Below are 24,049 nucleotides of genomic sequence, written 5' to 3' on the forward strand. Positions count from 1 at the left end.
AACTTTGGTATTTTTATAATATGTTTTAGTAAAAAACTTTTAACTTCATGGATGTGATAAGAGTGATAATGTAAGAAAATGCAATATGGATAACATATAAGATTCTTCATGAGAAGAGTTTTACCATAAAAAAAATAAAAAATAAAAAATAGAATATTCATGAGAAGAGATATAATCCTAACCTATTTAGTTGTCACTTATAAGAAAGGAGTGTTTTTTGGTGTGCGACTGTGTAGAAGAGGATATGAATCTTTGCTTTCAAATGATGTCAACTTCTTGTGGGGAGGGGTCAAAATTTGAGTAAATGTATTTCCTCATATTTTACAAGTTTATGTGAAAAAAGGATGAAATTATTCTCCCTTTTTTTTTTTTTACTCTCCGTCTCTCTCTCTGTGCTTTCAAATGAATGGCAACTTTTTGCGGGGAGGAGTCAAAATTTGAGTAAAAGTGTTTCCTCAGTTTCATTTGTTCTTCACCTCACTTATTTTATGAGTTTATGTGGAAAAAGGATTAAGATATTTTGTGTTCGTGTGTGTGTGTGTGTTTTTTGCTCTCTCTCTCTCAAGTGCACACACAAGCACAATCATATCATTTGTTAGTGTGTTAATTCTATGAAGTTGTAGCCGTTATTTATTCACACAACTGAACTGCGATATCTGACAATAGGTTAAAGTGATGTTTTTCTATTGCTTGTAAAACAATTTATTTCTAAACACATTATCTTTATTTATTTTTCATTTCTTTCTTTGAAGAATTAGTCTGATATACTATTGCATTATTTGTCTCTCTAGTTTTAATGGCTAATCTTTTGTTTTGATAAGTAAGCATTTAATGGCTAATCTAAATCACAAAGTGTGCCTATCTAATAATAAATTAATAGAAGAAGAATCTTTTCAAGTTCATTAAGATAGAACCCTATGAGAAGAAATGAAAATTTGATCATCTGATTGTGCCTATCTACAAAATGAAAAAAAAAAAATACTAGAGAGATCTTCTACCATCGAATTGTACCTCGATCATCCCTTCTAGATAGATATCACATAATGGTATTATTTATTCAAAATTTCACCCAATTGTAAATAGTTCATTGACATATTAAAATTCCTCCTCTCTTCTTCAATAGTTTAATTGTATTGCAGTTCAATTCACCCTGCACCTAAATGTTAACCCTTCTCTCCCTATTCTTGCCTTGAAGGACTCGGGTGAGAGGCATGACCTTGTTTACGTGGTAGCTTCTCAAGGAGACACGGACAGTTTGGAGCTTCCTCTATTTAGTACTTTTTTTGGGTGTATGTCTATTGGTGTATTTTTTGGATTATTAAAATGACTTAAGCAGGCAAAGAATTTTAAAGCTAGAATTATCATAGAAATGAAATGAACAGGCCCTGGAAGTGATATCCATGAAGACCAGTAGTTTTTCTGTATGGACAATCAATGGAAGGCCTACTTTGAAGAAGATATAGAAGTTTTTCTGCTTTTTTCAACTGCACCAGTTGAAAAGCTTTCTTTAGCAAAGGTATCATATCACCTGAGAACGAATTTGGAAGTATGCTTTCCCTTGAATTAGTCTCTAGTGGATGCTTGGTGCAATTGTAGAAGGCTTGAATTAGTCTCTAGGGGATGCTTGGTGCAATGATAAAAGCTTGGGACCTTGGGTTGACAAACGTGAGAAGTACTTGTTCGAGTCTAAAAGCAGCTACTTTTTGCATTATAAAATCAAAATTGGGTCTGTCTCCAGATTGTCATGCTTGTCACCTTGTGTAGGTCGAGGGCTAGTACTAAATCATAGCTTTTTGTTGATGGTGTCACATTGCAAACTTCTGTGAAAATTAATAGTTCTACTAATTATCTTTCATGATGCCCCTTTTACTTCATGACCTCGGGCAAAGTTTGTTGACCATGTTTGTTTTGATTTTGCAGGGAAGATATTAAGAAGATTTGAGCTGCATAGTGAGATGATGGGAGGTTATATACTAGAAAGCCATTGAAGGTGATGCAACCGCTTCACATCTCCATACCAGCTCATCAATCAAGGGACAAAAAAAAGAAAAAGAAAAGAAAAGAGGACATAAATAAAAACCTTTCTTAAGGCTTTTCATGGTAAATAGTATCCGGTTGTCTTTTTGTGTTACTTGTAGTGACTCGCAACTCAAAATGAACTTACAACTGTGATGCTGCTGAATCATGTGCAACGATGTGGATTGTGATGTTCACTAATTTAACCTTCACCTAAGAGTTGCAAGAAAACATGCTTTGACCTATGTTTTATCTGGTCTGTTCAGTTGATGAACCCAGCTTTTGAGTTCGTGGTGCACGAAGAGTGATTTGGTGTCTGAAGTATCTACTATGACAATGGTTTACTGTTTAAATTTTTTATTTTATTTTTAAAATTTTCTCCTGAAGTCCGTTATTGATATTGTTGATTGCTTCTTTTGTTAGGGTTCTTTGTTTTTTTTTTTTAGTCTGCAAAGCCAGCGCTAGATGATGTCATGCGCGTCTTTCGTTTGCAGGAACCCAATCTGTTGTAGTTCAAAATGGGGGAAAAGGACCTCAATGGGATTATCCTAGTGATGAATTTGAAAAGATTGGATTTGGCTATATTATTAGTTTCGGGTCATGGCTTGGTTTTGGATCTCAACAGTCCCATAGATGGATTTTAGAGTCTTATTTTGTGATTAAAGTTTAAAAATTTTCATTTCCGCAACACCAAATTAAGCTTTAATTTGTATTCTTTCATTACCTTTTCTTTTTTCCTCACTAGATTTTTAAGTCACATCTAAAACATTAAAAATTTGACGACTATATACTAAAATAATCTATGTAGTGTCAATCTAATATGGATTTCCATTCAAACACAACTACTACTCCAAAATTTCAATTTATAACTTTTTTGTTTTTCTTTTCCTCTTTACAGAAAGCTTTCAGAATGCATGGGGATACTTGAACTTCCTATTTTTCATGTTGAACATGGAAGAGATTACATTAAGATTGCGTTTGTTCCGTTGTTTTGACGTAAAATATTTTTTTTAAAAAATATTTTTTATTTTGTTTTATTTTATTTTTTATTTTTACATATTCGATGTTCGGCAAAAGTCTAAGTTGAGGTTAATGTTGAGTTTATCAGGCGGGACATGTAAAATAATTTATTAAAAATTGATCGTTAAGTTATATTTGTTAGATTTTAATATTTTTTTTTCTTAGTAAATATTTTACAACAAGAAATAAAAAAATATTTTACACCCAAACAAACAGAACCTAAAAGGAGAGAAAATTTCATGAAGTCGTAGATCTGAAAACAATCACTATTTTATTTTTTCTTATATCGGACATAATTTTTTTTAGGCGAGAATTATATCTAGTGAAAAAAAAGAAAGAAAGAAAAAAAAAACAGAATTATTTAACTTGTGATTGAGAGTACTAACATTATTGTTAGTACTTAGTACCCATTGAACTTTCCAGATCTGACGGCTGTCATATATTCTCCGAAAAAGTTAGTTATTTTGTTTTTGTTTTCTTTCGGAAAATAAAAATATTTATTTTGGTTTCAACTTTAAAAGCACAAAAGCAGCCTCCTCTCTCCTCTCAAGTCCTTAAAAGAAAAGAAACAATGGCTTCCATACGTTGTCCGAGATTTCCCGCCAAATTAGCTTGTGGATGTGGCTGTGGCACTCTCTCTTCGAGAAGAAGCAACACATTATGCTCATCTCCTCTCCGCCATTTCCCTGTCGCTCTGTTTCTGATCCTCCGATTGTCACCTCTCTTCTTCAGGTATCGCATTAGCCCCTTCTCTCTCTCTCTAAATTAACGTCACTGATGTTGAAATGTAAAAGTGGATTTCGCATTCTTTATTATGTTGTATCTTTTTCTTCTTCAATCTGTAGATTTTGTGTAATGGCTGATATCATGTATGAATTTGATTTTTTTTTTTGGATATATCTATATATATACATATATAATTTTTCTTGACATTCTAGTGGCTATATTGAATAATTTTGTTATTTGGGTTTCAAGACTGGTGTAGAAAATTGAATAATCATGCTTGCTGGTTTCACATTTTTCTTAACCAGAAAAGTCTTAAGGATCTTGTTCAAATAGGATCTAAGAAAGTATTGAGAAATAAAAGGAACCAACCACACAATCATACAAAGTTGCATAAAATGCATTATTGAGTCAGTTACCAAGGGACATCCCATAAGGATTGGATTTCATTGAGAAATTGAATATGGGATAATGTAAAACCTGGATCACAGTCCCCTCCTTCCTCCAATACATCTTAACAATGAGAAAATGACTCAAAATAAATGGATAAGAAGGAAGAAAAACTATAAAATCGCTAGATTGCCTTAACGATGGAACTTTTAATAAATGCGAATGACCCAATGTTGGTCCTGCCAACATGGACTGTTTGGAGGAATTGAGTGGAGACAAACTTGACATTTGGAATTATTTTTCACAATGAGGAAACTATTCATGAGGCACGTAAGGTAGGACAATGGTTAGCTTTATGATTATTTATCATTTGATGGAAATGACAATCAACTCATATTCCATATATTTTATAGAACAGGCACATAGTTGTTCCAATTATTTATTACACTTACAGTGGATTACATGCTTATGTTTTGATTCAAACTTCATTCTACATTGGGATGGTCAACAATCTTCCTATAATTCTTTGTTCAGTACGTTTATTAATTATTTTCATGGTAGGAGCATTTTTTTTTTTTTTCTTGAGATTTTGAGACTTATTCGTTTTAAGTACTAAAAGAGTTTTTCCCCCCCTCGCCCATTGTAAAGGAATTATGGCAATGCTTTGCATCTATACAATCATCACCCTTGGTATCTTTTTTATATAAAATTAGTATTACTTTTTCTTGTCTGCTTCCTTTGGCCAGTGTAAACATTTTACTCACCATTGCAAACATGAATTCACTTATATGCATGGCTATGTCTGTGTCATTATTGATCTGTCTACAATGTCGACATGTGAGTGCTTACATATGTATAAACATCAAGTGCATTACCCAATGTATGCCTTACATATGCAGGGTGCCAGGAGGAGAAGATCAGAGACAGACCTAGCATTTGCAATTCTTTTGCAAAAATTGGCTGCTCTTAGACTCAAACCCGCGTCCTCACGCTTGTGAGTTTTAGTTTTTACCATTGCAGCAAGGAATGACCCATATATATGTATATACACGGTTCTGTTAGTAGGTGGTTTTTGATCTCATTTTTCTGTACCTCTGTTCTTTTTTATTTTTTTCTCGATATTTCAGTGGCTGGCCAAATTTTAGATAAGTTCCATCATATTGGGGCCCCTAAGGAATGGTTTTGTACAAATGCATTTTGGGACTCATGTTTCAGCTTGCAAGGGATGTTCAGTCATGATGATGATGAAGGGTATCTATCTACGTAAAATTTATGAAGCGCTTCATTTTAGCAGTGAAACATATGAACTTTGTAAATAGGCATCGATCATAGACTTTGCAAATAGACAGTGAACATTCTGGATGGCTGTGTGAATCTTTTGTTTATTAAGGAAGACAAAGTTGTTTCTCCCTATCATTGTTGCTTCTCGGGCAGTGTGCTTTGAATATGAATTTGGCATGATTTGATATGAATGCAGGAAACGATTCCTGAAATTATATTCAGGGAAAAAAATCCTGATAGTATTTGTCTAGAAGTGCATAGTTTCTGGTTTGTACATAAATTTGTACGTATCATCTGGGGATGGGGAAGACATTGGATGGATTCTGTATTTTATTAGTGTAGCTATTCATGCCTGATGTTATTTTTATGATTGATGATGTGATGGACCTATTTACAGCAAAAATAAGGTTCATTCAGCATTTGGTGTGTGTTTAGGCTCCAAAGTCTCAAATGGCTAGGGATTCTTATTCCCAAAAACCTCTGGATGATGGGCCTGGGTTTTCTAAGGGATCTGTACTTTTACATGGAGAATTAGATTTATGGATTATAGAAGCAAAATCTCTTCCGAATATGGATTTAGCTTCAGAAAGAATAAGAACGTTTGCTACTATGTTTGGGGCATTCAGAATTCCTTTCACGAAAAAGAGTAAGAAACCAGACAAGTATTCAGGAAGACACTCAATCAATACAAGTGATCCCTACGTGTCTGTTTGCCTAGCAGGGGCTACTATTGCTCAAACTAGAGTAATTGCTAACTCTGAGAACCCTTTGTGGGATGAGCATTTTTGTGTACCGGTTGCTCACCATGTCTTGGAACTCGAGTTTCAGGTCAAGGATAATGATGTTTTCGGAGCTCAACTTATTGGAATTGTGGGGATATCTGCCGAGAAAATTCTTTCAGGAATTGCAGTAATTGGTTGGTTCCCTATAGTGGGACCTCATGGGAATCCTTTGAAACCATATCCTGAATTGCATCTTTGTGTTCAATTCAGGCCAGTTGGAGAGAACCCTTTCTACAAGGATGGTGTTGGCATTGGGCCGGACTATGCAGGAGTGCCTAATACATATTTTCCCCTCCGTCAAGGAGGGAGTGTAACTCTTTATCAGGATGCCCATGTTCCTGACGCGATGCTCCCTGAAATTTTACTAGATGGTGGAAAAGTTTTTCAGCAAAATAAATGCTGGGAAGACATTTGTCATGCCATATTGGAAGCTCACCACCTGATTTATATTGTTGGGTGGTCCATATACCACCCTGTAAAGCTCGTGCGGGAGCCAACAAGGCCGTTGCCTTCTGGAGGAGAGCTTTCCCTTGGAGATTTGTTGAAATACAAATCGCAGGAAGGAGTTCGTGTGATTCTGCTAATTTGGGATGATAAAACTTCACATGATAATTTTTTTCTGAGAACGGTAATGGCTGTTGCTTTCTGAAAAAAATTGTTTCTATTTACATTGTCTGTTAATTAATTATGTGATTGCATTTTCTTTTTTGAGTACTGAACCCTTTTTCTTAGTGGTGTATATGGATATTTGGATGGATGGAATGTGGAGTTCCTTGTGAAGTTCATGATAGATACATTTATGCATCATATTAAATAATAGGCTTGAATGCAGGAAGGTGTCATGCAGACTCATGATGAAGAAACCAGAAAATTTTTCAGACACTCAAGCGTCCATTGTGTGCTCTGTCCTCGTTATGCCAGCAATAAGCTTAGTATTGTCAAACAACAGGTGCAGAATACTTTTTCTATATTTGTACAATATAAATATGTGGTTATGGAAAAGCTACTTTGATGTATCCCTTTGAAACTTTCATATTTGTGAAGGAATTGTATTCATTCAGCTATGCTTTTATTACATACTAATTAGATACCAAACAACAGATTGTCTAATTTGATGAATTTAAATAAGATTCCGTTCACTGATTTGGATGAACCTTTCTAGTCCAGGTCGTGGGAACTCTTTTTACACATCATCAGAAGTGTGTGCTTCTTGACACTCAAGCTAGTGGAAATAATAGAAAAATTATTGCTTTTATTGGTGGTCTGGATTTATGTGATGGCCGATACGATACTCCGGAGCACAGGCTCTTTAATGATCTGGACACCGTCTTTGCAAATGATTTTCATAATCCTACATTTACTGTAAGTGGTTGTTGAATTTATGTTTTGGCTGCATGATTATTTGAAATTGAGCCTTTTTGGCATTGATCGCTTCTATTATGTTTGAATCACATTTATTTAATGGGTTTATTCGATTTCTGGAAAATTATTTGGCTATCATGCTATTAAATTATTTGTCAAAAAGAACAAGTTTTCTTTTTTAGATGTGCAAATTTTAATATATGAGCTTCTGTGACATCTTGTCATGCATGTATATGACATTTATACACATATTGTTTACAACCATCTACTCTAAGAGCTTAAGCTTTTAAAGTAGATGGTTGTTAACATGGTATCAGAGCAGGCAATGTCTTGTGTTCAAACCTCACCTTCACCCTGGGGTTTTGTATTGAAGGATATAAATATTAAAGTTACACCCTCTCTAACAGTTTAAGCTTTTAGAGGAGATGGTTGTTAACACACACACGTATATATTAAAATCTTCTTTTCGTAGATGAGTTTTAATTTGTATGAACACTGGCTGAGAAAACAATATGTGTTTGTAAGTAGAAAGGATAGATGTGTTTGAAAACTTCTACCTAAATAATCTATTCCAGAGATAATATATTGGCATGTCAGAAATTTTGATTTAGCGAAACCCAATTTGATTTGCTAGGAACTATATGGATGAGTTCGGTAAGATTTAATTTTAAATAGAAGAATTTTATTCATACTGGGATCAATTTTGTATCCATTTTGGATATTGTATTTCAATATAAGAAGCGTCAGAGACGTGATTATGGACATGAATGTAGTTCTTATGTATTCAAATGACCATAACAGTTTTATATCATTTTCATCAAGGAATATCCTTAATACGTCGGCAATAACCTAGCACTTGTGAGCATGCTATTATGTAGTAAAGTAATCAAAATCAGACCACCTGATATGGCCCTGAATTGCAGCCAGCCTCTTTTTCCTCTTAACAGTACAAATGAGTAGTTGTCAGCTTGTTCATTGGAAGGCAAGGTTGTTTACTCCCATGTATCATTATGAATTGCTGCTGCTATCATTTCATCTATTGCATTTTTAACCTAAAAGACGATAACAGTCTTCACGAATAGCCATACTGCATTTTCCATAGCATTTGAAGTGAAAATTTATCTTCTGGAAGGGGCCATTACGGGAAAGGGGAGGCTCTGCAAGTTCATTTTTTATAGTGTGGAATAATTTTATTATCTTTTGGGATGTCTGAAGTTTAAAATAGTTTACTGGATGTGTGACATGGCTTCCAGTTTTACTAACGGCTCCATGTAGACGATGAATTTCTAAGGTGGTTGTCATGGACAATGTAATGAGGCCATGCAATATCCGTATTATCAAACGGCATCTGTTTGTATCCTTGTTCCTTCCCCTAGTGTTGGATGTCATAAGGTGATCACATGGTGAATGTCTTTGTAATATTTCTTTAGGCTGCCATCATGTACTGGATATTTCATTGTGTATCTGCTGTGTTGCATTTACTTTTATATACCATCATAGATTACAAAAAATTGCAGAACACAGCTTTAAAAAGTTGTATTGCAAAATCTACTGCTTTGACAGTTGGTATTCCCGGTAACATGTACAGTCTCATGCCCGTGGCCCAAGGGAACCATGGCATGATATACACTGTAAAATTGAGGGTCCTGCTGCTTATGATATATTGACAAATTTTGAACAAAGATGGAGAAAAGCCACAAAATGGCGCCAATTCAAGTTGAAGAAGGTTGCACATTGGCATGATGACGCCTTGATAAAGCTAGATCGGATATCATGGATACTCACTCCTTCTTCTGGTCCTGACGGTGACCGAGTTGTGCGAGTTACTGATGAAGAAGATTCTGAGAGTTGGCATGTGCAGGTAGGGGAATGTGTACTTCTCTACAGTATCATTTACCTACCACCTTACCTTTTGCTAGATTGATTAAACATAAATTGTGATTAGTGGTTAATTGTTCTTTCCAGGTGTTCCGGTCAATTGATTCTGGATCTGTGAAGGGATTCCCAAAGGATGTTATGGAAGCTGAGCAACAGGTTAGACTAAGCTTATGCAATGCTTATGGAGTTCATTATCTAATCGAGTAGTTTCAACCAGGTTTTTGTCAATGACTCTTGTGCCTGTTGGTGTATATTATGGGAAGTGCGCTGAATGAAAATTTATACACGTAATATGGCGTCTTTAATCACCCTTCTATTGCAGAATCTTGTCTGTGGAAAGAACTTGCAAATAGAAAGAAGCATACATACTGCATATGTAAAAGCAATTAGATCAGCTCAGCACTTTGTATACATAGAAAACCAGTATTTTCTGGGATCTTCATATTACTGGCCATCATACAAAAATGCAGGTGGGTAAAGCATTGTGTTTTGAATTTCATGTTCTGGTGAATTTTTGTTGGTACTGGGCTATGACCTTTAGACTTAACTTGATTGCTGGATGACTATATCATTCTTTAACACAAATATTGTTGTCATCTATGGATATATGAGATTGAATGTTTATGATCCAAAAATCTCATAGAGGTATGAAAGTAGGTAATATATGGTTTGGTATCACTATCTTTTACTAGGATCATCTCATATTCATTGGTTTAATTGTTACTAGTTGTGAATTTAGGAATCAGCAGGTAATTCGGTTCCAGCTTCTTGTGTAGGGAAACATAAAACCTAGATAATTTAACTGAAGTCCAAAGAAATAGTTTCGTTACTGATGCAAATAAATAGAAAAAAATGAAAAAGGAAAAGGAAAAATGGAATTTGGAAAACCAAATTGGTGTCTGCCCCCAAAATTCCATCAAAGGGTCAAATGGACAAACTAGAAGCACTCTAGTGAATGCTCGGAGTATGCTCTGATACCACTTGATGTAGGACGAAAATACGTGATACCCACTGATGAAGGACGAGGACAATCTGATAGCAATTGATGTTGAAAACAAAGAAAGAAGGGTTTGAGAAGACAAAAGATGAACGGGGCTAGAAGAAAGGGAATGAGAAGGCCAATGAAGGAGTTGAGTAAATAGATTGAAAAGGTAGACTGCAGAGACTGAAGGGCTTGAAAGGAGCAAGAACAATAGAGAGAGAAAAACAAGAAAAGAGAATTATGAAATCACGATAGTATTCCAATAATCAAAGCTGAGTAGTTTAGTTACATAATAGCCTTTATATAGGAACCTTAAAATAATAAGTACTAAAATGACCCTAAATTCAGATGAACCCTAATTTCACATATCTTTGTCTCTTATCCAAAATTAAAGGGGAATACGATGCTGCTCGCGCATGCGAGTCATTATATGATCTCTAAGACTCTATCAATTCTCCTTGACTGAGAAGAACCTTTCCTTTGGAGAATAAAACTGATTATTGTGTCGAAAGGTTGAAATGAGAAACACCACTCTGATGCTCAAATATCTCCCCAATCTATTCCATGTATTATGGCTGAAATGATGGAATAACATGTGATGTTGCAGAACAAGATTTAACTCCATTGTGGGAAAACAAGCTAACAAAGTAAGCGGCTCAAAGGTGTCTTAGTTAGCTGACAAACACTCCATGTGAAAAACTAGACTGATACTATTATCTGATGGCAATTCAAATAAATATGATTAGGTCTTGATTTGTAGATGATGTGGAAACTGGAAAGGTCCAGTAACTTGGGCAATGGGCATTTAATGTCTGGAAAATTAAAAGAAAATTGTGGGTGTACATGATTTATTACATAATCTCCTACAATGAATTCATGATTCCAACTATGAAAATGGGCAACAAGTTTGTAATTTTTGTTACTTGCACCATATTTTAGTCGTGTATCAGCATAAAGTTCATGAACAAGTTGAGAATACATTTAAATCCATAAAAGTATGGAGGCGAAGGAATATGATCAATGGACTGGCAAGAAAGAAAATCATATATAATCTCAAAAGAGCAATTACCATTATTCCATTTGACTAAATTATTATAAACAAACTCCATAATAGGTAAAAACAAGTCCCAAGGTTCCAACCACTTTCCTACAAGAAACTTAACCAAATTTTCTAGACCTTGCTTAATAACCTCAATTTGCCTATCAATCCGAGGATGCAATGAGGAGGAAAATTTCAAATTCGTTCCTAGAAGTGTCTTTCAAAAATTGTTTTTGCTTGACATCTCTATCTGACACAACAGAAGTGGGTAACTCATAAGTACAACACGTTTCCTACAGTGTATGGGATAATGTAGGGTGGTGGAGCATTTAACACCTTATCAGATGGGACATGAGAAGCTTCCTTAGCCAATTTTGTTTCTTCTTTGGTTAAAATGTGTTCTTTAGCACAAGGCTGAGAAGAAGACCTATGTGGTGCATTAGAGTCCTTTTTTAAATGTCTTTGCAGGTCTTAACATGAGAGCTCTACTGTTATACTTTAAGCTATAGGTATTCTCTTTGCTATGATGAGTCCCATTTGAAAATCATAGATTCAAGGGCAACCAAGTAGCACGTGAACTACATTCAAGGACAGACATCACAACAAATCTTATCATAGTAATCACCCATTTGAATAAGAACTAAACATCTCTAGGAGACAGTCAAGTAAGATTCTTCCACCAAGGCAACGTTATATGGTTGTGGGTGAAGTTGATGGTTCATTCTACTTTCACCTAATTTTAACACTACATTTATTGAACTTTCTCACAGACACGGGACACGGATACATTACGATACAAATACGATGATACGAAAAATCTAAAAAGAAATAGGACATGGACATGGACATGGCAGGAATACGTCAGTAAAATAATAATATAATAGTATATAAAAAAGAATTATTTTTGCTCATTTTATCCAAATTATCATCTATATAGTTACTAATTTGGAGCTTAAAGTTGCATTAGTGTTGTTTTTTGTTTTATAAAATTTGATATTATTTTTCTATTAACTCATAGCATCTCTTAAAATTGTTTAAAAAAACAATTACAAACTCCCTCATGGTGTCCCAAACATGTCCTAACTGTATCCATGTCATGCGTTCAACCTGGTTCCACACGTGTTCGTGTCAGGCACGTGCTGGACACAACCAAGACATTCCCTAGAGGAGTGTCTCTGCTTCCTAGTCCTCCATCAATAATGGTTTTAAAGATTTTATTTCCGCATTTAAGTCATGTTTGAAATAGGCTAGTGTAAAAGAATTTGATGGAATGTGCAGGAATGCACATGAACAATGAGAAGCGAAACATTGTTCCTGTTCTCATTTTCTTTCCAATTTTTTGCATGGCCAGAAAATGTTTCAATCTTATTCTAGTCATCTAGGAACTCAGGTGGATACCTACATTCGAACACTCGATGGGGTTTAGACAATTGAGTGTCTTTTAGAAGGCTTATGGACTTGACCTTTTCTAAAGTTGGTGTTTCTCGTTTCAAGATATCTAGATGATCATGGAACAGAGAAAAATACCAAAATGGTGGTCTCAAAGAAATTGTGAAGGGCTAACAATGGATATTACTGGAATGTGCTGATATATGAATTAAAACTGAATTTAGTAATGAAATTATAAGTACAGAAATGCTACACAGGTGACTGCAAAATCTGTGGAATTAAATGTAGGTGACAATAGCCAAATTAAGCATGGTAGTGGTTATAGGCAAATAAAGAGAGAGAGAGTTACGTAGTGAAGGTCAATGAACAGGGAAACAATGGATAAGGAGAAAATATTAGATGATCTTGTATTAAAATATTAAACATGGATTTAATATTACAAAGACATCTAAACATGAATTAAATATTATCACAATTCTCAAGGGAGTAGCATATCTTTTCCAAGACCAAAGGTAATTTGTCTAAACGAAAGAACACTCCAAAGTCCAGAGTAACTCCACAAGTTCACTGGTAAGTACTGGACTGGGTTTGGGTTGCTCTAGTTCATTAGGTTCTGGGCTCAGTCCGTGTTTAGAACATGGTGAACGAAGTTGGGCTAGTCCGGGGCTAAAATAGGGTTTTATTGAAAATTGATTTACATAATATAGTCTACATTAATTTGGATTTATACCAGGGGGCTAATAATGGAAGTCATTTACTTACTAAGGAGACCAATGGAAAGGCACTGAAATGCGAGGATATATCTTCATATGGTTTTATACATTTGATGAAAACTCTGATTGGTAAAGATAATATACAGTGGGTTAGCATGTATTATGGAATTATAATTATAATAAGAATGACTAGTGAAACAACAAGTGGAATTCCAACTACTATTAGCTTATATCAAGGATGAACATTAAACCCATCTCTCTTGATCAAATCATGACCAATCATTGCATTAATAAGGAAGAGTAATGTGGTCCTCATTTAGTGTAATTTTATGGGAATGAAAAAACAAAAGATAACGAGGATTGAGATGGTATGAAAAGATATGATAGCATGTAGTTTGGCCGAGGTTATGATTGTAACTACAATGGAATGGCCAAAACAGGATTAATGTTGTCAATGAGGAAATGGTTTTGATGAGTTGATTTCTTTAAAAAGAAAAATTGTATGTGCTCAAATATTTATTTCTACTTTGCACAACTCATGTATGTGTCCTGAGACTATGCTAGCTTCCCTGTAACAATATGAAATTTAACTGTCAATATTTGGCAGTTTCCTCATCCTTTTGTTTTGCTTTTTCTTCCTTTTACTATCCTTTGATCATTTCTGTATTCTCCCCTGTAACTTGGCTCATGCTAGACCTTCTTACTGAATTGTGAAGACACTATATTCTAATGCCTCTTAAAACCTTTTTCGCTTGGATCAAGTTTAAGAATCATATATATTTGTCAAAAAATGCTAGCATATGCGCTTGGGAGTGACTTTGAGATTTCAGCTTTATTGCTATCAGGTGCACATAATCTAATTCCTATGGAACTTGCCTTGAAAATTGCCAGCAAAATCAGATCAAATGAACGGTTCTCTGTGTATATTGTCATTCCAATGTGGCCTGAGGGTGTCCCCAGTAGTTCTTCCGTGCAGGAAATACTTTTTTGGCAGGTTATACTGATTTCTCATTTCTCTGTAGCCATTTTATTTTACATCCGCACCTTATTCTGTATTTAATATGCTCACCACTTTCTAGCTTCAAAATTCCTGCATTTAGCTGAGTTAGGTTGTAAATATCATATTTATTATAGACTTATAAAAAAAATATAATATTTATTAAAGACGAACAGGGCATCATCCCTGTGAAGGGGTGGGTCACTTAGTCACTGGTTCAATCATTGGGTTGTCAACTGAACCACTGATTATAACCATAAATCCTTTCAAATATATGTTATATATATTATTCTCAAACAAAATAAACTTGTTGAGCTTTTATAAGAAGTTAGAATATATTACAGCCGGAATAGTGGCAAGGCATTTGTGTAATTCACTCATTAGACCAAGGCGGCCTGCGTCTCCAAAGGCCTGCCTGTCATATTTCTGACAGTCAAAGCAGATTGGCTAACTGGTTCAATTCATTTAGTCATCTGACTGATTTCGCTGATTCACCCCCAGTTTGTTCTGGGTCATCGACTTAAATGATACAAATAGAGAATCGAATCTGCTCAGTGGCCGGTTCATAATTTCTCTGGCCTGACCAGCCAATATGGCCCACCATTTCTGATACTGTGCTAATAATCTTTTGAGCATGGCTTTTATTTATTTATTCTTTTAAGGGGTTTCCCTTGCGTGGTTTTTAAGGTTAATCTGGAATCGAAATGACCACAGGGACAAACAATGGCTATGATGTACAAAATTATTGCACAGGCTCTTGAAAAGGCAGGTCTTTCTGAAGTGTATCACCCACGGGATTATTTGAACTTCTATTGCCTTGGTAAGCGTGAAGCTTCATCTCCAAGCAGTACACAACAAACTAATCAGCCTCCTGAAAATCGTGCACTGGTATAGTATTTTTTTCTTGTTCTGGGAAACTACTAGTAAGGTGGCTATCAAATTATATACTCGCCTCGGACACTGAGTGGTTGCTTTCTTTTTCAGATAGTAATTGCTCTAATTCTATTTAGAAGTTATTCCCTATAGATCTGAATGATAGCCAAAATAGAATGCGTAGAATCGTATATAGATAAAATGATATTGTTGGATTTGTTTTTTCCTTTTTATCCTTTTTGTTCCTTCAAGGGCTTCCCTTGCATAGTTGTATTGCATGGGCTTCCCTCAATCCCACCATAAAATTGTATGATACTAAGAGGACCCAAATGAAAGAGAAATGGAAAAGAGGGATGGACTTCAGGTGGCTGTTATCGTAATTGCATTGCATGGGCTTCAGCAGCCGTTACCATTGTGCACTACCCATTATGACGAGCATTATGTTATCTGAATTCTTGAGAGAGTGTAAGAGAATAATCATGCATGAATAACTAAACTGCTTTAAATTACAATGAGGTAACCTGATATGATGGATGCTGAAAGGATTGTGATACAATGGCAATATCAGCACGAAAACTTCAAAACTGGTTACAAGAAGAAATAAAATGAAAAAGAGGTATGGACACAAGTCACACAACCACAATGTTAGTTGTGGCTCTGTCAGAAGTTGAATAAACATAATGCATTACTCTCACTTTGATTGTTCTCTCTCTCTCTCTCTCGCTCTCTCTCTCTTTTCTGAAGAAGGGGAGGGGTAAAAATGTTCTATTTGTAGACATTAACAGGTCCATGTTGGGTTTGTTTCATCATACTTCTTCACAGATTCATGTAATATTTTAGTTCATTATAAACTTCCAATCTATTTGCTCACAAAATGAACATTTTGATCCCCTTTGTTTGACTCTTCCACTTTCATGGTGCAGGCTTCAGCTCAAAAGTACCGCAGATTTATGATCTATGTACATGCCAAAGGGATGATAGTTGATGACGAGTATGTGATGATGGGATCTGCAAATATAAATCAGAGATCTTTGGATGGTTCAAGGGACACAGAACTTAACATGGGTGCCTATCAACCAAAGTACACTTGGGCAGGAAAGAAGAGTCACCCACGTGGTCAGGTTTGAAGCTTAAACTCATCTTGTCACTTGAGAATGCCCAATGTGGAAAATGTATAGTACAATGGTTTGATCCTTCGTAATGAAGATCTATGTTGGAAATTTGTTAGGAGTTCTCTGTTGTTGAAGGCATAAATTATAAATTGATTAAACTGTGATTGAAGGTTAACTATCTAATCAAATATTAATTTATAGAAATTCAAATAAAAAAGAAAGATTTGACGTTATTCAATTTTTTTTGACATAATGTTCAAGATTTAGTTGAAAAACATCAAGAAGATTGTGCTACAAGCCTAGAATTTACAAGGTTTGGACAACGATGATTGCATTCGTGTAATTCATATTAGGCGTACCATATATCATTCAGGTTTTTCTGAACTATATATCATATTTCACAGAGGTGAAACATTTGTGAAGGTGTAAAGAAGTTACGTGTGTGAATTGGAATTAGTAGTTTGTTTCCTTTTTGTTTTTCTGTTTTTTCAGGCTTGCAGCTTAATGATATAGAACATGTTAAATTGACATATAAATGTGCAATATAACATGTGATGTTCAGTAAGATCTGCTTTACCATCATAGGAACTTAGATGGAGATACTTTGAGGATGGAGAACCAAAAAAGGGAAGAAAAAGAAGTGAATTAATGGAAGAAGAGAAGAGGGTAATATGTATTGGTTCTCTTACCCTCTTAGTTGGCCATCCCTTGACCAATTGGCAGTTTGTACGTGGCATGACATTTGTTTAATTTCTTTACACATCCCACTTAAAAAATAAAATAAAAAACCTTTACACATAAAATGATTAGTTTATTTACTTTTTTTCCCTGAAAACTTAATCTTGGAATTCAATGATGGAATGTTCATTCAGTTGGCTAATTTGAAACTATGTTCAGTTTCTCCAGGATGGAATGTTGTCAGTGCCTTTATATTTTCTTTTCGCACTGCGATGATATTTCTTTGGGTGGGGTTGGATGGGTATAGGAGGGGTTAATATTGGGTTTCCGTTGGAGGGATTTGAACATAACATGGTTTTTGGTACATAGGGCTTGCAACACAAGATATTAGAATTCATGTCCTGAACTGAGCTCTGGTGGCTGGATATGTGGCTTCTCTGACATTCCATGTTATATCTGTAGCAGTAAAGTTTCTATTATTTTATTTATTTATTTATTTTTTCTGAGAAGTCCAGATCATAACCCAATGCTCTCAAACGTCAGAGTACGTATGGTTCAATTTAGACCTAGGGGTGAATTAAAATTCCGTGATAAAAAACCTTAATTTTGAAAAACATGTTTAAAACATTATTTTGAGCCTTTTCAAAGTTCAAACCAAGGTCATAGATGGTCAATCAAGTCTCATCTTACCTTAATCTAGATATATAATTGAGCTCGGGAGATCTTTGGTGTGTTCTTCGTTATCTCCATCATCTTCTTTTGGTTGTAAGACAAATGACTCGACATTTAGAACAAAATTTGACCCTAGTTTTGACTAGGAATTTGCCAACGTATGATTCAATAACCTAAGTTAACTAAATATTTGTTTGGTGGATACCATATTGGTAACCCATACTGTTCCACCTAGAAACGTCATTTAGGACTAAAATAATATTTCATATTAATCAGAAACGTAAAGTTCTATATGTAAAGGTAAATCATGATGTGTCTATATTAGTATATTGGACATATTACCAGCAAAGGGTAATTGTCTAATTGACTCATATAGAAGTGCACATCAATAACAGAGCATGAATATCAATGACCGATCAAAGTATCTAAGATCTAAATATATGCTCACGTCATTGCATATTTATCCATTTCAACAATGTTGTTGGAACTTGGATGCAGGTTTATGGGTATCGGATGTCTCTCTGGGCTGAACACCTTGGCCATCTGGAGGATATCTTCCGCGAGCCGGAGACTCTTAAATGTGTTAAGCTTGTAAATAAGATTGCAAAACATAATTGGGAGGCATATGTGGCGGAGGAGGACAAGGAGATGAGAGGTCATCTTATGCAATATCCAGTTCAGGTATGTAGAAGCGGAAAGGTCTGTGCATTGCGGGGTCATGAATACTTTCCTGATGTTGGTGGTAAGATTCTCGGAGCACCTACCAGTCTTCCTGATGCTCTCACAACGTAGTAATCTCATCAGTGCTAGATGAAGTCAAAACACAAATTGCTGCAAGTTCAAATGCCCAAGTACTTTTGAAGGAAAAAAGGGCACGATACATGGTTCGAAAAGAAAGGCAGCTAAGGAGGAGGGTTGAGGAAGGATGCAATGCTAAACAAGGTTCCTGAAAAGGTTCCACATCCGTCAATTCGCCTGACTGATCATCATTGAGAACTGAGAGCAATGGGGTCGAGTGTAACTCAATTATGTATATGCTCTGTGTTTCTTAATGACATTTCCTGTAAAGGAAGGGTATGATGTTAAACTTTGAAGTCAGCAAATGGATGGAACTTTGTATATTGATACAATGGCAGTGTAACTATTGAGTTCTGTGGTATCTGAAGTTTCATTGAGATGAATTGCCAAGCATTTATCTCGTCTTTGACATCCGATTAAATGTTCCATGAACAAAAAGATGAATGCACAAACCGGTGCATCTGAATGTGTATGCACAGGGATTCTGAGAATGGAGAGCAACGCATATCATTTGTGTATACTATCAACAAAAGCGATAGGCCGGCTTTTTGAGGTTACAAGTTGGATGAAGAAAACGTAGACAATCAAGGGTATAATGGGTTCTTGTGTTCGGTGTCCAACCAGTTTTTTGAATGAATTTTTAGTGGAAAGACTTGATACAAATTATGTGGAGTTCCAAATAATAGAAGACAACGAAATTAGATTGTAAGGCATGTTATTTATATTTGATGAGATCCATCTAGTAATGTAAAAAAGAAGAATAAAAAGTGAGATCTGTCACTAAAAGTATACTTATCTGTTCATAAACTTATTGTGGGGAGCAGTTTTGAAAGCACTGAAACTCGTTATACTCTTTCTCAACATAGTGAATTGTTTTGACATGATTATAATTTGAACATGGTTAAATCAAACCTAAAGCCATTTCTTCCATGTCGTATTCGGATCGTGTTAACTTATTGATGTCAAATATTGCATCGTTCACTACCATCATCATCCAAAAACACAGTTATATATTATTTCACTGACAAGGAGAAACTCATTATTGACCTTGCTCCACTCGGGCCATTGTTAACCTTTAAGACAGCCTATACAGCTCCTGCAGTTGAGGACAGCATAGAAGACCTCTCACAGTCTGATTTTGAAGATGGCCCTGACTCTGAATCCAACTCACCTGTTGCAGATAAAGAAAAACCCCCTCAAGAAGAGACAACCACCAGTAGGAAAATGAAGAAAAAGCATAGGGGCTCAGGGAACAGCAAGAAGGGAATAATGCTCCCAAGTGGCAAATTCTTTAACAGTGCTAAATGGTACTAGCCATTTGGAACATTAGAGGACTTAATGGCCTTGACAAGCAGAGAGAAGTCAAAGCTCTCATGAAGGACAACAAGGTTTAGGTAATGTCCATTATTGAAACAAAAATTAGCTTGCATAACTTGGAATCGGTTCACAAGTTTCTAGCCAGTTCATGGAACCTAGCCCATAACTACAATCATTCACCACTTGGAAGAATATGGATCCTTTGGAGCCAGAACACAATTGACTTACATGTCATCCACCAAACAAGGCAAATGATTCATTGTTCAGCCACCATTTTGAGCTCAAGAACTAAATTTTATATCTCATTCATCTATGGAGCCAATGCTGCTGAAGAGAGGAAATCACTTTGGAATGATATCTTTAGCCTTTCACCCACTTTGTCTACATCTCCTTGGATCTTGGCTGGGGACTTCAATATCATTAAGTTTCCACATGAGAATTTTGGGGGCTCTGATAGGGTTTCTCAACTTATGATTGAGTTTCGAGAATGCTTACACAAGGCTAACCTTGAAGATCTCAAATTTACTGGCCTTCTCTTCTCATGGACTAATAAAAGCTTGGGGGTAGCCAATATCTCAAGGAAATTAGATAGAGTACTAATCAATGAAGCATGGCACAGAATCTTTCCACTTTCAAGTTGTCATTTCCACTCCTATGGCATTTCTGATCACAGCCCAGTCATTATTACCTTGGGCACACCCAATCCTCAGAGGAAAACCCCTTTCAGGTTCTTTAATTGCTGGAGCAAGCATGAGAATTTTTTAGCAATTGTGAAGGCTGTACGGGACACTCTAGTCTCAGGGCATAAAATGTTTCAAGTTGTCTCTAAACTCAAAATGCTTAAACACCCTCTCAAGCAACAATTGGCCACATCCTACTCAGAAATCTCTGAGAAAGTGAAGATTGCAAAAAATGATCTCCATGCATGCTAATCAACCCTTGATTCTCTACCCACAGACAACCAGTTGAGATTGAAGGAAAAGGAACTCCTATACAACTACAAGAAGCTTAAGGAAGCTGAGGAGTTAACATTCAAGCAAAAATCCAGGATTCAATGGCTCAAGGTAGGTGATTCTAATACTTCATATTTCTTTAAATCCATGAATTCCAGATTCAACAAGAATAAGATCACCAGCATCTTGGATTCTAATGGCTCTCTACTTGACACTGAAGTGCTAATCAAGCAAGAAGTAATAAGTTACTTCAAAGGCTCTTTAAGTTCTTCATCTCACAACTATCCTGGCCCACAAAGCCTCTCTCCCTACATCAACCAAACTATCCACCCTGATTACATTCCCTCACTCCTTGCAATACCATTCATTGAAGAAATCCATAAATGTATGTTCTCTATGAACAATGAAAAATCTCCTGGCCCTGATGGATACAATGCTGTATTCTTTAAGCAAGCTTGGCCAATCATTGGTTCTGATGTCACTAAGGCAATTCAACAATTCTTCACTTCAGGTAAGCTACTTCAGGAAATCAACAATTCATATATTTCCTTGGTCCCCAAAATTCCAAATCCTTCCTCAATGCAAGATTTCAGACCAATCTCATGCTGCTCTATATTGTATAAATGTAATTCAAAGCTACTAGCCAACAAGATGAAACCAGTTCTACCATCTATTGTTAGTCAATCACAATCAGCATTTGTTCAGGGCAGAAGTATAGATGACAGTATTTTACTGGCCCAAGAGCTTTTCAAAGGGTATCATAGGAGTTTCTGCTCTCCTAGATGTGCTCTAAAGCTTGATTTGAGGAAAGCTTTTGACTCTATTTCATGGAGTTTTATTCTGGACACCCTTAGATTGCTTGGCTTCCCCTTTACATTTGTTAATTGGATTCAGGCCTGTATTATTTCCCCTTCATTTACCATCTCTCTCAATGGGGAGTTCAATGGTTTCTTCAAGGTTGCTAAAGGACTTAGGCAAGGGGACCCTCTTTCTCCCTTCCTTTTTGTAATTGTAATGCAGGTGTTCTCATCAATTCTAAACATGACTACAGCTACCAACACATTTAAATATCATTAGAGATGCAGAGAGTTGAGTCTTACTCACTTGGTTTTTGTTGATGATGTCATGTTGTTTTGCCATGGTAGCCTCCCCTCTGTCCAAATCTTGCTCAATGCCACAGAAATCGTCACTAGTCTGTCTGGACTCCAAATCAATCAACACAAGAGTAACATATTTCTTGCTGGAGTGAAGCCTGATGTTGAAGTTGCATTTCTCAACTTGGTTGGGTTTGAAAAAGGATCACTTCCTATCAGATATCTTGGAGTTCCCCTTATCTCAACTATGTTTAAAGCAACAGATTGCAGGGCCCTCACAGACAAAATCACAGCCAGGATTAGGCACTGAACAAACAAGTTTTTATCCTTTGCTGGAAGACGTCAACTCCTCAAATCCATTCTCCACAGCACACAAGTTTATTGGAGTTCCAAATTCATACTTCCAGTTTCTGTTATTAATAAAATGACTTGCATTTTTAGATCATTTCTTTGGATAGGTCCTGAACTCAAAAAACATGGAGCAAAAATCCTATGGCCATCTGTTTGCTTACCAATTAAAGCTGGTGGTCTGGGGATTCCCTCTCTCAGGCCTTAGAACAGGGTTGCAATCATGAAGCATCTATGGAACATCATCAACCAGAAGGAAGGAATGCTTTGGGTCACTTGGGTTAATATATATCTTTTGAAAGGAAGAAGCATTTTGGAGGTCCACATCCCTGGCCAATGTTCATGGACTTGGAGGAAATTACTTCAACTTAGAGCAGCTATTAGACCTCTTGTCAGATTCGAAATTGGTGATGGAATGCTTACCAATTTCTGGTATGACAATTGGTCTTCCATTGGTCCACTCCATCTCAGGATCTCCAGTCAACAGTTGGATCAATCTTCTTTTGATACCAAGACAAAGGTTCAATCATTTATAGTAGGGTAATCATGGTCTTTCCCCACAGCAATCACTGATCTCATCCCCGAACTCCTCTCTCTAAGCTCACTTTCATCTCCAAACCCCAACATTACTGACAAAATTCTTTGGAACCCATCTCCCTCAGGAAAATTTTCAATAGCCCATACACTAAAATCCATGTCACAACATATCCCCTCTGTTCCATGTTCTAAGCTAATTTGGTCTAAACTAATGATCGCTAAACACTCTTTCATACTTTGGCTAGCAATTCAATCTAGACTGTCCACACTTGACCGAAGATGCACTTATTTCCTTAATTCCCCTAACCTCTGCCCACCCCGCTTATCTTCACCTGAATCCCATAACCACCTATTCTTTCAATGTGTGTTCCATAGCCCTATTTGGTCTTTCATTCAAGTTAGGTGTGGTTTTTACATTTTGCCATCTAACTGGAATGTATTGGTAGCTTGGGCGACTCAACACTTAAGAAACAATGCATCAGACTTCAGAGGATCACTTTCTCGCCTTGCACTATCTTCATTGGTCTATAATATCTGGGTAGAAAGGAACCGGCGAATCTTCAAGAAGAAGAAGACCTCTGCTAACTCTCTTCTCCATCGAACCATTGAACCAGTCAAATTTAAGATCATGGCTGAACCTCCTCTAAACACACCAATCAACAGATGCATTCTCCAGGAGTGGGAAATCCCAATCTCAATCCTTCGACCCCCTCCCAAACCACCAGATTAGATGGAAACGATGGAACATCCACCTTGCTATATCCACTGCTGTTCACCGGATTGCTGACTTGGTTCTTCTAAGTTTTGTTCTGTGACGGCCCAAGTTTTTCAACCCGGTGCGTCAGTGATGAACCAAAAGTTAATCTGATAACAGATCTGAAATGCGGAAGTAAAAGATAAAACAATAGTCCCTAGAGGTACAACACGTCTCTAAGACACTAATATGATCCTCAATGAGGTCACAAAACCAAAAGAAAACAAGTGCGGAAGTGACGCTTCAAAAATGGACAAAAAGGGACCTAGGGGTAAAATGGTCATTTCTAATATAAAGGTGAGTGTTACCGAGCACACCGTTGGAAAGACAATGAAAAATTA

The 24,049-nt window shown here is 36.1% G+C and overlaps 1 protein-coding gene across 1 annotated transcript; it reads left to right on the forward strand.

Moving 5' to 3' along the window:
* Positions 1-1,249: 1,249 nt before the first annotated feature.
* On the forward strand, positions 1,250-19,532 carry LOC132294373 (phospholipase D delta-like). Its single transcript, XM_059792200.1, has 13 exons — positions 1,250-1,289; positions 1,383-1,516; positions 1,921-3,768; positions 5,049-6,840; positions 7,045-7,161; positions 7,380-7,574; positions 9,163-9,435; positions 9,540-9,608; positions 9,775-9,922; positions 14,421-14,569; positions 15,287-15,460; positions 16,369-16,566; positions 18,406-19,532. The coding sequence occupies exons 4-13, from the start codon at positions 5,881-5,883 to the stop codon at positions 18,697-18,699; spliced, it is 2,577 nt and encodes an 858-aa protein (XP_059648183.1). The 5' UTR covers positions 1,250-1,289; positions 1,383-1,516; positions 1,921-3,768; positions 5,049-5,880; the 3' UTR covers positions 18,700-19,532.
* The last annotated feature ends 4,517 nt before the right edge of the window (positions 19,533-24,049 follow it).

The sequence above is a fragment of the Cornus florida genome, unplaced genomic scaffold, assembly GCF_030987335.1.
Source record: "Cornus florida cultivar Cherokee Brave unplaced genomic scaffold, ASM3098733v1 CherokeeBrave_3.0.0_Hap2_Chr02, whole genome shotgun sequence".
Classification (NCBI taxonomy): Eukaryota; Viridiplantae; Streptophyta; class Magnoliopsida; order Cornales; family Cornaceae; genus Cornus; species Cornus florida.

Bases quoted from the DNA above. Each gene is read 5' to 3' on its own strand.
- LOC132294373 (XM_059792200.1), top strand. From the start codon at position 5,881: ATGGCTAGGGATTCTTATTCCCAAAAACCTCTGGATGATGGGCCTGGG. The intron at 14,570-15,286 runs GTTATACTGATT...AAATGACCACAG, and splicing joins AGGAAATACTTTTTTGGCAG to GGACAAACAATGGCTATGAT. The intron at 16,567-18,405 runs GTTTGAAGCTTA...ACTTGGATGCAG, and splicing joins AGAGTCACCCACGTGGTCAG to GTTTATGGGTATCGGATGTC.